Genomic DNA, 12,394 nt, shown 5'->3' on the forward strand with positions numbered 1-12,394 from the left:
CCCACCATCTGTCCTAGGGACCATGCGAGTCACCAACAGTTTCAATCGTTTTACTTTTCGATTGCCTCTTCTAGATGAACTGCTATAGCTAATGAGCTTAAGTTACCCGGGTTTAGATTAGTTTAGTTTACCCGGGTTTAGATTAGTTTAGTTTAGTTTACCCGGGTTTAGATTAGTTTAGTTTGGTTTACCCGGGCTTAGATTAGTTTAGTTTAGTTTACCCGGGCTTAGATTAGTTTAGTTTAGTTTACCCGGGCATAGATTAGTTTAGTTTAGTTTACCCGGGTTTAGATTAGTTTAGTTTAGTTTACCCGGGCTTAGATTAGTTTAGTTTAGTTTACCCGGGTTTAGATTAGTTTAGTTTAGTTTACCCTGGTTTAGATTAGTTTAGTTTGGTTTACCCGGGTTTAGATTAGTTTAGTTTGGTTTACCCGGGTTTAGATTAGTTTAGTTTGGTTTTCCCGGGTTTAGATTAGTTTAGTTTGGTTTACCCGGGTTTAGATTAGTTTAGTTTAGTTTACCCGGGTTTAGATTAGTTTAGTTTGGTTTACCCGGGTTTAGATTAGTTTAGTTTGGTTTACCCGGGTTTAGATTAGTTTAGTTTAGTTTACCCGGGTTTAGATTAGTTTAGTTTGGTTTACCCGGGTTTAGATTAGTTTAGTTTGGTTTACCCGGGTTTAGATTAGTTTAGTTTAGTTTACCCGGGTTTAGATTAGTTTAGTTTGGTTTACCCGGGTTTAGATTAGTTTAGTTTAGTTTACCCGGGCTTAGATTAGTTTACTTTAGTTTACCCGGGTTTACACTAAAGCTTCCCACACTCGCTATTTGCACGTTTGAGAAATCCTAACCACTGAAATACCCCACCTCACCCTCCATGACTGCAAACCAGTTGGTCAGTGGCTGTTTATTTGCTATTCACAGCTATCCCTTGTATTTAAAAGTCCTTCTTCTATCCGCCACATAAGAACGCGCTTGGCAGAAACTGGACGCTACTTCAAGACACTTGTTCTAGTATCTAATGTATTGACTAGCACCACGAGTAAACGTGTACCGCCTTATAGACTTTCTTGAATGAACAGATCGATGTTGGAAGTGGGAATAGATTTGTCTTTGTCCAGGCCACACATTGCCATTTCAGTCATGGAAGTTCTCTTATCTGCTTTATTGAAATACAAGGTTTTGTGAATATGTGTCGCCTGCTGAGAGGCAACGGGTCCCAACCCGAAGATGCGCCGCTGCTAATGAGATGATCCTCGAGCAATGCCCATGGGCTGAAACCTTTGGGCCCTACCATGCTGGGAGCTCTCGTGTTACCACATGGTGCATTGGTTTAGTCAACAGGTTAACGCTAGTCTCTCCATAGCCAGACATTCGGAATGAAGTTATGGTCTGGGAAAATAAAGTTTCTCCGCTATTGAGTTTAGCTATTAGAATCAGTAATGGCACATCTGTGTCTGTGTGTCTCCTGGAATATATAGATGTTGGTGTACTTTTCCTTATCTAGAGTATGGCACGTACAAGGTATTGGTCAAGATTTAGTTTGGGTGTTATATATTTGTTAGATAGTCTGTTAATAGACTTAGATTTGTTGATGTCTCTGTACTAGACTTTTTGTGTGCTTCACATTTGCGCAATGATCAGGTGAGGAGTTGTTGATCATTTTGTTCCAACATCTGTCGCCGCCTTGCCATAGTTTGACTTCTATATACGTCCTGGGATCACTTCCTTTTGTCTTGATTTCTTGACTTGACTTTAATATTGATTGGACTATTTTCCCCTACTCATTATGAAATAACTTTACACCAAACAAACTGTCATGGAATTGTACTTATCGTGATTAGCCAGTCAGATTAGTTATAGATAAAAATAACATGGAATTGGACTACCCAAGATGCAACTTTCTGTTGTATGTGTAATGAGGATGAACCAGTAACTTTTTAAGTTCAAGATGATAATTTTGAAGTCGCCTGGGGCAACCAGGCAATCCAGAAAAGATCTACAAACATGACCTAGCCACAGTTCATTCACCTTCAGAACCTTTTTTTTTTTTACAAAGCTTACATCAACTCACTCTGTCTGTCTGGTAAAAAGTTTGTACACGTTATTTCTCTCACACCCAATCTTCTATCAAGTTGAAATTTTGCACAATTATTTCATGAACCTGAAAAAAAAAAACAAGAATCAATTTTTTTTTAAAATTAACCAATCAGTTATCTACTATTGCTAATTAATTATTTTGTTTGGTATCAAACAAGGGAAAGAAATTGTACTTGGCTATCATGGCGGTATAAGTTGAATAAGTCCCCTTTTGTTGTTTAACTTTTGCTAATAAGGTTCTAAGCATCAGTCATGATTAAAAATCTTAAATTTGTTTCAAACATTTATGTAATCGTATATCTTAAAGACCCACACATGACACACATAGACTTAATCATGTCAAGTCAATCAATCCCCTTGTTGTTGTTGCACAGGTCTGCCTTAGAGACAAGTCTGCAGATAGAGAAAGAATGGAGGACCAGCTTACAAAACAACTATGAGCAGGAGAAGGAGAAGGTGGCCCAGGCTCACATGGAACTGGCTCAGATGAACTCACTCATCAAGGTAGGAGCAGGTGTATCTGAATGTACTCTGTGAGACCTCTAGCTTTACATACCAGCAGCCTAGTTGTCTTCTTAAGGTCAGGACAGCCCTTGGTTGATCAGCATGCCAATGACATTCTTGGTCGTGTTGGGCTGAACATTTATCTTCACACTAATGACCTTCTATCTCAGATACGGTCAACTCTTTGTTATCTTGACATTGATGACCTTCTATTTCAAGGTCAGGTTAGGTCAGCTCTTGTAATCTTCACACTGATGACCTTCAATGTCAAGGTAAGGTTAAAACCTTACTTACCTTCACCTTATGTTAAGTTCAGGTCAAACACTGTTTTAGTCTTGGAAGGCTACCTGTAACTTCCCTGCTTCTGCATCCAACTTCAATAAGCGTATGCTGTGATTGAAAATCTTCTTTTAAATAAAAGGGACCCATATTATATTTGATCAGTGCCAAAGTTCTGCATTTGAAACTTTTTTTTAAAAGATTTTAAGTAAAATACAAAGCCAGCTTTTACTTCCACTTTTGGTGATTGTATTCAATGAAGTTTTTTAAATGTTAACTGTACTAGTAAAAACATTATTATATCTGTTGGAAAAAAAGAAATTTCATTTTTTAGTTCAGGCTAAATTTGAAGCCTCATGATTGATTAGTTAAATTTGAAGCCTCATGATTGATTAGTTAAATTTGAAGCCTCATGATTGATTAGTTAAATTTGAAGCCTCATGATTGATTCGCTAAGTTTGAAGCCTCATGATTAGTTCAGTGTGTTATAGATGTATACCATTGAGCAGGAGATATTATATCTGATCTGAAGTAACTGTTGTCGTGGGGTTACACTGTGGTCTTGTTGTTCTTCCAGGACTATGCTCAACTAATGAGCCAACATGAACAGCTTCAGAGCAAGTGTATGGAACAGGAGAGTGCTTTGGCTGAGCTTGGCTCCCATCTCAGAGAGTAGGTCACAGGATTCTTCTTTCCCATTTTATTCACTTTCACATCAAATTCACTTTCTCAACCCTTTTTTTTTTTCAAAATAAAATATCTTGTGACTTAAATTACAAATAACTATATTTAAACAAAGACCACCCACTATGTCAATTATTATTCTAATATCATTCTTGCAATATAAAAAAATCTCAAAGATAAATATTTTAATAGAATTTAAAATGTATTGTAGGCTAGTCTAAGGTTACAACAATCAAATAACGCCATATTAAATTTCACAAAACACTATCCACTGAAACATTATATGTTTGATGTTATCGACTACTTCACTACTTTTATTGTTTACTAAATTAATTCTCCTCTATACAATGAAACTCTGACTAATAAAGCTGTGACCTACTTTTATAGCATTTTGTCCTTGAAAAGTTTTCTTGTTTGTTTGTTTTATATGTTTTGGAGGTTCCATCAGAATTGATTATTACATCCTGGCCCAAACCTCTTATAGGAAACCTTGGGATGGCAGCAGTTAGCGTTTGAACCAAGGAACATTACTAGGACAGTTCTTTGAAGCACTATCTATTCCACTCTAACTTGTTACGTTTGTTGTTGGTGTATGAGAAAATGGTATCGATGTTATCTACATTGTGATGGGAAAGTCGGAGCTTTAATGGTTGCAAGCAATGAATAGAGAGCTTTCCATAGATGGGAGTTTTATTTATTATTTGATAATAGAGACAATCATAACTGACTAGGGGAAATATCTTCTCTACCAAACAAACAGGTTTACAATAACTTGAACATCCAACATCAATTGATACCTCAAGCTCTGAGAAACGGAAAACAAATTCTGTTTCCTCCTGGAAGCCAATCACATTTTGTTGTGTCAATGGCAAGAGATGTAGTTACCTTCCCTGCTACTTTCCCTTTCAGGCCTTGCCATTGAACTAATGGGTTGAATGTTTTGTCTTGATAATAGTTCTTTGTTAGTTCAAAAGGATGGATAACCCTGTTTTCTTTGCCCCCTTTACTTGAAGCTCTTCATGATGACATCCTCACAGGTAGAACACATTGGGGGGGGGGGGGGGGTCTGTTCTTTCAAAGAAGAATTAAGAGTTTTTTTCTATTTCTGACTCAAATAAAGTTTATTATGAATTTTCTTCTTGAAGCTACTTGTTTATGGGCATCAGGCTTACAAAGTAAATTTAACACAAAGTTTTAAACACAATGAGACACTTTTCAGTGACTGTGTACATGTACTCTTACAGTTCTGAACTACAAACAAAATAGAACATAGATCTTTGTAATTGTTATATTTGGACAGGTCCAAGTTGAAAGTTGAAGATTTAAGGGAAGCCACTGCAATGCAGAGAGAAGCTCACTGGGCCAGTGATGACACAGTCACTAACTGTAAACAGTGCACTAAAGAGTTCTCATTAGCTAGAAGAAAAGTAAGTCTTGGAAGTAGCTCACAAATGTTTCAGGCATCTTAAGAGTTGGCTGATTGGGGATGCTACTAGGTCAGAGTTGAAAAGACTTGATACATAAATGGCAACCAAAAAAAAACATACTTACTGGTAAATTGATCAATTGCAAATTTAGTTATTTCGTTAATTTTTTAAATGTATTCCCCAAGATTTATTACTTCTAAATAATTTCTCTTCAATGGCCTATAAATTTATTTCTAATGTGATCAAAAATGAATTTTTAAAATAGAATTGTCAACAAGAAGTGCTTACAGCTATCTTTAAGATAGTGCAAGTCAATTAAAAATTGAATTACTGTACTGTATAGTCTAGTCTGCTTTGGGAAGACAAAGAATGGTATTTTAAAACAAACTCTTAGAGTTTCTTGCAAAATATGAGCTTAAACAAACAAGTGTTGATTCATGTTACTAATAGTTTATTTGACAGTTTATTTGTTATTCCTTAGACAAGATTTTTTCAAAATCAATTTAAGATTGTTTTGGATTAGCAGCCTAGCAATAAGTAATAGACATCGAAAAACTTTGAGTTAGAAAAAAATTTGTTTACTTTTGCAAAACATTTAAAAGAAATTATTTCTAGAATAAATGCTACATAAATGTAATTTGTAGCTTTTAATACTGAAATAAATGATGACCAAACATGACATGTAACATGTAATAATAGCAACACAAAGATACCAAGGTCATTGAGAAGTGAAGATGAAGAAAATATGGCAAAATATCCACATCCCGAAGAGGGTTCGAACCTCCTACCCTGACCCAACACCATCGCCTTGCATCGACCAGGCACCAGTCTTACATCCACTTTCGCTATCTGTCTCACTAAAAAAAAAGAGCTTTTAAGCAAGTTTTGTTATCCCTTATCCCCCCCCCCCTTCCTTTCAGAGCTTGACCACATTTCTCTACATAATAGTCCCCATATTGGAGTCCGAGGTCTTCCAAAAGAAAAAAGCTAATTAAAATTGCATCTATCTCTCTGTAAGACTACAAGACAATATGAATACATTACCTCTAGATAGCTTCATAGTTTTAGTAATTTAACTCATGAAACATAAATGAAGTTGTAAGCTATTAGAGCTTCAACAAAAATTATGAATAGACATCGCTTCCAGGTGATGGCTCCAGGTCGGGGTTGGTGTTTCGAGTCCTCCTCATATTTTCTTCCCCTTCTTCTCTCAATAACCTTTGAACCTTAGTACTGCTATTATTAGATATTATGTCATGTTTATTCATAGAATAAATGCTATATCACTTAATGTTTTTAAAAATTATTTTCATTTTCCACAGCATCACTGCCGTTATTGTGGAGATATCTTTTGCTCAGAATGCTCAGACAACAAAATGCCCCTCCCCTCTTCATCTAAACCCGTCAGAGTCTGTGACAATTGTAACACACAGCTTTTGCACCGTTACTCAGCCTCATCCTAGGAATGTAAAGACAATGCTGGACATTGAAGAATTGAGCAATTTTTTTCTTTGTTGGCCAAGTCAAGGTGTAAGCTCATGTCCATCTCAACTGGCTTGTTGTGTTCAGTGAGTTCAGGACTTCTTTCAACCAGTGGCTCTTGTTTCTTTGCTTTGTTACTCCTTTTTATCAATATTTTATCATCAGATAACTCTGGGTCCATTTTGGAGCTCATCTATTTCCTGAGTTATCTCCTGTGTTAAATGTCTGTTTTTTTACTACTACATATTTTGTAAAAAAAAAAAAGGAAACAGTAAGAAATTTGATTTTCTTATCATTTTTATTTCCTAATGAAACTCAAATTAATCCACTGACTTGTTTGGATCTTTCCTTTGTTTCCTGCCTACAGAACTACAAGCCTATCAAAACTAGCCGACATATATATTTCACAAAGATTTCAAATTAATGCAAGCAAAGGGAGATTACAAAGTTTCTGTTTATATTTTTCCATGTTTAACCCATTTAGTACCATGGTGGCCAAAAATGGCCTCTACCGATTCAACCCCACAGCAGCCAAAAACGTCCACTTAGCATTTGATCTACCAGCTGCTATACGGCAGCGTATTAATAACCAATGAAATAAAACTATCGCTAGATATGTTACTAGCAGATACCAAGATGCTATAAATTTATTTTTGAAAAACGTTGGCTGAATATAAAGAAAAAAAAAAATAATATCAAATCGGCTTTCAACACTCATCAATATCTGTAAATCACGGCATTAGGTTGTCATGTTTAGATAATGATAATGAATTATTTCAGGAGTTGAAACGATTCAAAGTGAGATGTTTAGGTACTGTAAATGATGAAAATGAAAGCAGTGATTTAGACTAGTTCTAGGCATGATTGTGCAATATTCTAAACTCGTCTTTCAACACTAGGTCCAAGACCAAGCTAATTTAAAAACTTGTAGATCTAGCACTTTGTCATAGATCTACAAGATTAAAGATTTCTATATAAAAACATGAAGTCTTTAGACATAAAGAGTAATTGATGCTGATTATATTGCAGTTGTATTTATTATATTATCTTTGGAAATAGATTTTTTATTGATGTTTTTGCAAACCCGCTAAGTTTTCTTGCGGAACTTTATCCCTTTGACTAGGACTTGGGAGGTCCAAACTTTAGAGGGGCTGGTACTGAATGGGTTAATTTACAATGCTGGAATTAATCATAAAGGGAGAGTAACATGTCCTGGCTCATTAAGTCTCTTGTCTAGAAGAACTACTTTGAGTGTAATGATAGTTAATGTTGAATGTTATTTACTTGACTTTTAGTTGGATCTAGGAATCATCAAGCTCTCACTTCCATCCTGTGGGTTTTACTTGGGATTAGTCAGCATTAGTCAAGTCACCAATTAAATACAGTCCATTCCAAAACTAACAATGCTGATTTGGGCATCTGACCACAACAAGAGTACTCATACTATAGTAAACGTCACTTACCAAATCAGGCATTTGTATGATGTTAACAAGAAATATATATATATATATCATTTAATATTGTATTTATCAATATCTTGCTTCACTCTTTCTCTAACTGGTAACTGGTTATAATCTGGAGGTTATTAGTTCATCTGTGCATAGCTGCTGTCAGGCTGGTCAAATGTTATAAATAGATCACTGTGTCTGTAGGATACAGAGTATTTATTTGGAAGTTTGAAATAACCTTGTGATCAAATGTATACATGTAGTGTGTGTGTGTGAATGAATGTATTTACCATTGCTGGATTAGGTGTGATTGTATTTGTAATGGTGGGCATGGGTTTGTGACTTTCAGTACAAGCTGCAGTGCTATTGACAAAAGAAAGATAACTCTTTCAGAAGTAATGTGCTTCAGCATTGCATGAAATCTGTTGTTTTATCTAAGTTACAACAGAAGTAATAAACATTGATATTAGTTTGGTTTACTTTGATATTACTGACAGTATCGTGAGACCTACAAGATGCTGTGTTTTCAGTTTTATTTTCTTAGGACTATTATATTGGATTATAGAAAACTTTTTCTTTCAAGATTTCAAGACTTCAATGTCTGGTAAAATATAGTCCATGACTAAAACTGGCCTGCCTCTTGTGCTGAGAACCTTCCTGTACATAGTGTTGACAGACCAAGTCTTTGAACTAAATAAGTGTCAATAGAATTCATTGCTTTTTCTGGCAATTGTAAAATGTTGTATTGAGCTTTGGAGCTCTTCACTGTCATCTTTCTCTACAGCACCTGATGCCCAACTTTTTCATGTCAAATATATTTCTGACAAAGTTCTAGGGTCTCATCATCACAAAAACAGTTGAAGCCCTTACAATTTTATTGTGCATTGTGGGTGTACATTTCGAAGGGCATTACAAATCATGTGCGAGATGTTGCCCGCAGCCTATAATTTGGTATATCTATGTTGTACAGCTTAGCAGTGAATGAGGCTGACTTGTCCAATAATTGCATGAGCTGTCAGCCTGCCAGCATTCCTAACAAACTTTGCTTGTTGGTGCCACAGGTTAAATAGGATTTGTTTTTTTAAATAGGATAGTTACCATCACATCCGTTGGTCAAAATGTAAGCTAGTATCTCTCTTTGTGAAATGTAAGGTAGTATCTCTCTTTGTGAAATGTAAGGTAGTTATCTCTCTTTGTGAAATGTATCAAGTGTAGCATAGACCTCTTTTTTTTGTAAGTAGGGAGAGACAATGCTGATGTGAATAATTTGCCTTAGTTGTCAAATAATACATATTAAAACTGAAATCTTCCTAACATTCTCTAGGCATCGGTCTTAGAAGGCCTGTACTTGCAATATGGGTAATTCAATTAAGTTATGATAAATACAAAAAATACAAGATAAAACTCGATACATTCATTTTTTTATTGTTACTAATCTCCGGGCTGAATTATGCATTTCTGTAGCCTGCTCAATTTATTATAAGGGGGCCTCCACTTTGCACAGGAAATGTTTTAAACATCATACCATGCTTGTGTCTGATGTATGAAATGATCTCCAGTGGTGTACTGTATAGGCATAAGGAATTTGTCCCCTTGTTGGCTCGGCCTCCAGCCTCACATTGGACCGTGGCTCAATGGACCGTGGCTCAATGGACCGTGACCCATGAACAAACGAATGTCATGAAATGGTCATCTAGTTGATGGGAGCCTTCAGACAGAACAGTGAAAGAGTCAATCCTTCATTCAGGCCACGAAACAAATTCCTTACCCAGATCAAAGGTTCCTAAAAGGGGTTTATCTAAAACTTTTTCAGACATCTCGACCAAGTGCATACAAACAGCTCCTCATGTCTTGCTCCTCGTGTCATTTTACATTGCGATAGATGTGAAAGTGTTCATGCGATGGGAAATGATGGCTCTTAAAGACTGAAATTAGTTTAGCTGTACTTGAAGCTTCCTAGGGCTACTGTTGTTGTTTTTTCTGTATTATTTAATTTTTAATTCCATGCTAATATGTTGATACTTGTTTTGTTTTAACCACGAGATTGAAGTTTCTGTACGTAAAACAGACTTTTATCTTGTTACATTTTATCATTTCTGATTTATTTTATAAATGTAAGAATGGTTTCCATGATATGTAATAAAGTTATCTTCTCATGAACTTAATAAAACATTACGTTGACTAATGAGATTTGCAATTGTTTGTTGTTTGTTTGTTTGTTTTTATCCCGTAAAGTAGAAGAGATAGTGAAAATCCGACATAGTGATATTTTAGACCTTTCAAAGTTCAGATGCAGCGGCTACGTTTTTCTTTTCTGAAAGCGACAAATGTAATTTTTATAATGAACTATGCAAGCAGTTTTACTATTCACTATTAATAGTAAAATACACGGGCGACTATTTAGTAAGGGAAATTACTTTCCAACATATTTTCAGCTCATTTATGCCATCGGTTTTAGATTAAGTATTTCTGTCATACTAACCACCCACATTTACACACACACAAAAATTTTTTAAAGAGAAATTTAGTGCGTATATAAAAGTAATACAATTTAAAACAACAATTACTAAGTCGTGTCTCATATTATACACGTGCGCTGCAGTGACCTCTGTAGCACTTATACACGTGCGCTGCAGTGACCTCTGTAGCACTTATACACGTGCGCTGCAGTGACCTCTGTAGCACTTATACACGTGCGCTGCAGTGACCTCTGTAGCACTTATACACGTGCGATGCAGTGACCTCTGTAGCACTTATACACGTGCGCTGCAGTGACCTCTGTAGCACTTAGACAAATGAAAGGGAAAAGTGTTGTTTGTTTTCCAAGGGAATACAACTATACATAGAGAGACATTGAATGAGAGATTGAAAGCAATTAGATCCAATCCATTAGATAGTTAGTCAAGAACATCAGTTAGCCCAGGTTCGCCTATCCCGTAGTCTTTTGGACCGTTGGGGCACCACACAAGATCTGTTAACCGTCTTTCTCCATTCTTCCCTGTCCTTTACCTTTGATAGAATCTTATTCACTGACAGGTCTATCCATTCTTTCTTCCTGAGGACCTTGTGATGTGGCCAAAGAGTTTGAGCTTACGTTGGTTTTATTTTTTTTACAGTGCTTAGAAGGTCATCGTGGGCTCCTATTGCTGTATTAATCCTGTTTCTAATCTCTTCATTCGTGATGCTGTCTTTGTAAGTGACACCTAAAACTGTATCAGGTCGTTAGTCGAACTAACATTACAACATTATCGGCAAAAGTTTCGACACAAGCATGTCTCTTCTTTTTGTATCGAGGGAGGTAGGATTGTAGTTGGTGATAGTTTGTAGTTCATGTTATTCTTTCTGAAAATATTGAACCCTGTGTTATGAAAATTATATTCTGTATCGGTTGTCGTTCTTATGTTTCCATGTGCTTGTAACTCGTCCGTGAGAATGTGTTCACGAAATGTGTGTTGTGTAGTCATTCAGTGTATTAAAGCCATACTAGGCCTATATAGACATGGTTTTTGACTCTCTTATCTTTAAGTTCATAACAATTTAATACACTGAATCCAAAACAGTGAAGTTGTAAGAATTTCGAAATGGATAGGATATTTCGCCCAGAGAAGTTTGACATCAAGCCCACAGCACCTCAAGCAGCAGAGCATTGGCAGCACTGGTATGAAACTTTAAAAAATTTTATATCAGTAGTATCAGTAGATAATCTTGATACTACGAAACTACTGATAAACTATATCTCTCCTGCTGTATATCAAATGATACTTGATAAAGAGACATTTGATGAAGCTATCCAGACTCTAAATGGCATCTACATTCAACCAAAGAATGAGGTGTTTGCTAGGCACAGGTTAGCTACTTGCAAACAAGAGCAAGGTCAAACGATAGACGCCTACATGCAGAAATTAAGAATTCTATCCAAAGATTGCAACTTCAAAGCGGTGACTGCTGAACAACACCGAGAAGATTAGAGATTCGTTTATCAATGGACTAGTGTCCAACAGCATTCGAAAACGTCTACTTGAAAAGACTGTTTTGAGTTTAAAGGACGCCTTCGAGGAGGCTAGCTTACTAGAACATGCTTATCAGCACTCAATACAATATGAATCATCACAGCCGGAAACTAATTGCGCGGCAACTACTCTCACCAATTCTTCGGCCTCACCCTTGCCAAATGTAACGATTCCTCAAAGTGCAAGCAATTCACACACACATGAAATAAATGCATTAGCTAGCAAGTGTTACTTTTGCGGCAGGGTTAAGCATCCCCGCTCTCAATGCCCTGCAAGGGAAGTGACATGCAATCAGTGCTTCAAAAAAGGTCACTTTCAAAGAGTTTGCAAATCTAGATCTTCAACAGTTTCGGCTATCGCTACTGTGCAGCCTTTGAATTTAAACAAATCTACAATACCAATTTGCATCAACAACGTGCCATTGAAAGCCCTAGTAGACACTGGGAGCTGTGAAAGCTATATT

The 12,394-nt window shown here is 36.2% G+C and overlaps 1 protein-coding gene across 14 annotated transcripts in view; it reads left to right on the forward strand.

The window, feature by feature from the left end:
* Positions 1 to 10,111, forward strand: part of LOC106069732 (RUN and FYVE domain-containing protein 2-like) — a 112,343-nt gene extending 102,232 nt beyond the window's left edge. For all 14 annotated transcript variants that reach the window (XM_056020177.1, XM_056020178.1, XM_056020187.1 and 11 more), the window contains 4 exons: positions 2,472 to 2,601; positions 3,458 to 3,552; positions 4,865 to 4,991; positions 6,314 to 10,111. In XM_056020177.1, coding sequence (XP_055876152.1) covers positions 2,472 to 2,601; positions 3,458 to 3,552; positions 4,865 to 4,991; positions 6,314 to 6,454 — 493 coding nt within the window. In that variant the 3' untranslated portion in view covers positions 6,455 to 10,111. The remainder of the gene's footprint in view (positions 1 to 2,471; positions 2,602 to 3,457; positions 3,553 to 4,864; positions 4,992 to 6,313) is intronic.
* Positions 10,112 to 12,394: the final 2,283 nt, after the last annotated feature.

This window comes from Biomphalaria glabrata, chromosome 2, assembly GCF_947242115.1.
Source record: "Biomphalaria glabrata chromosome 2, xgBioGlab47.1, whole genome shotgun sequence".
Classification (NCBI taxonomy): Eukaryota; Metazoa; Mollusca; class Gastropoda; family Planorbidae; genus Biomphalaria; species Biomphalaria glabrata.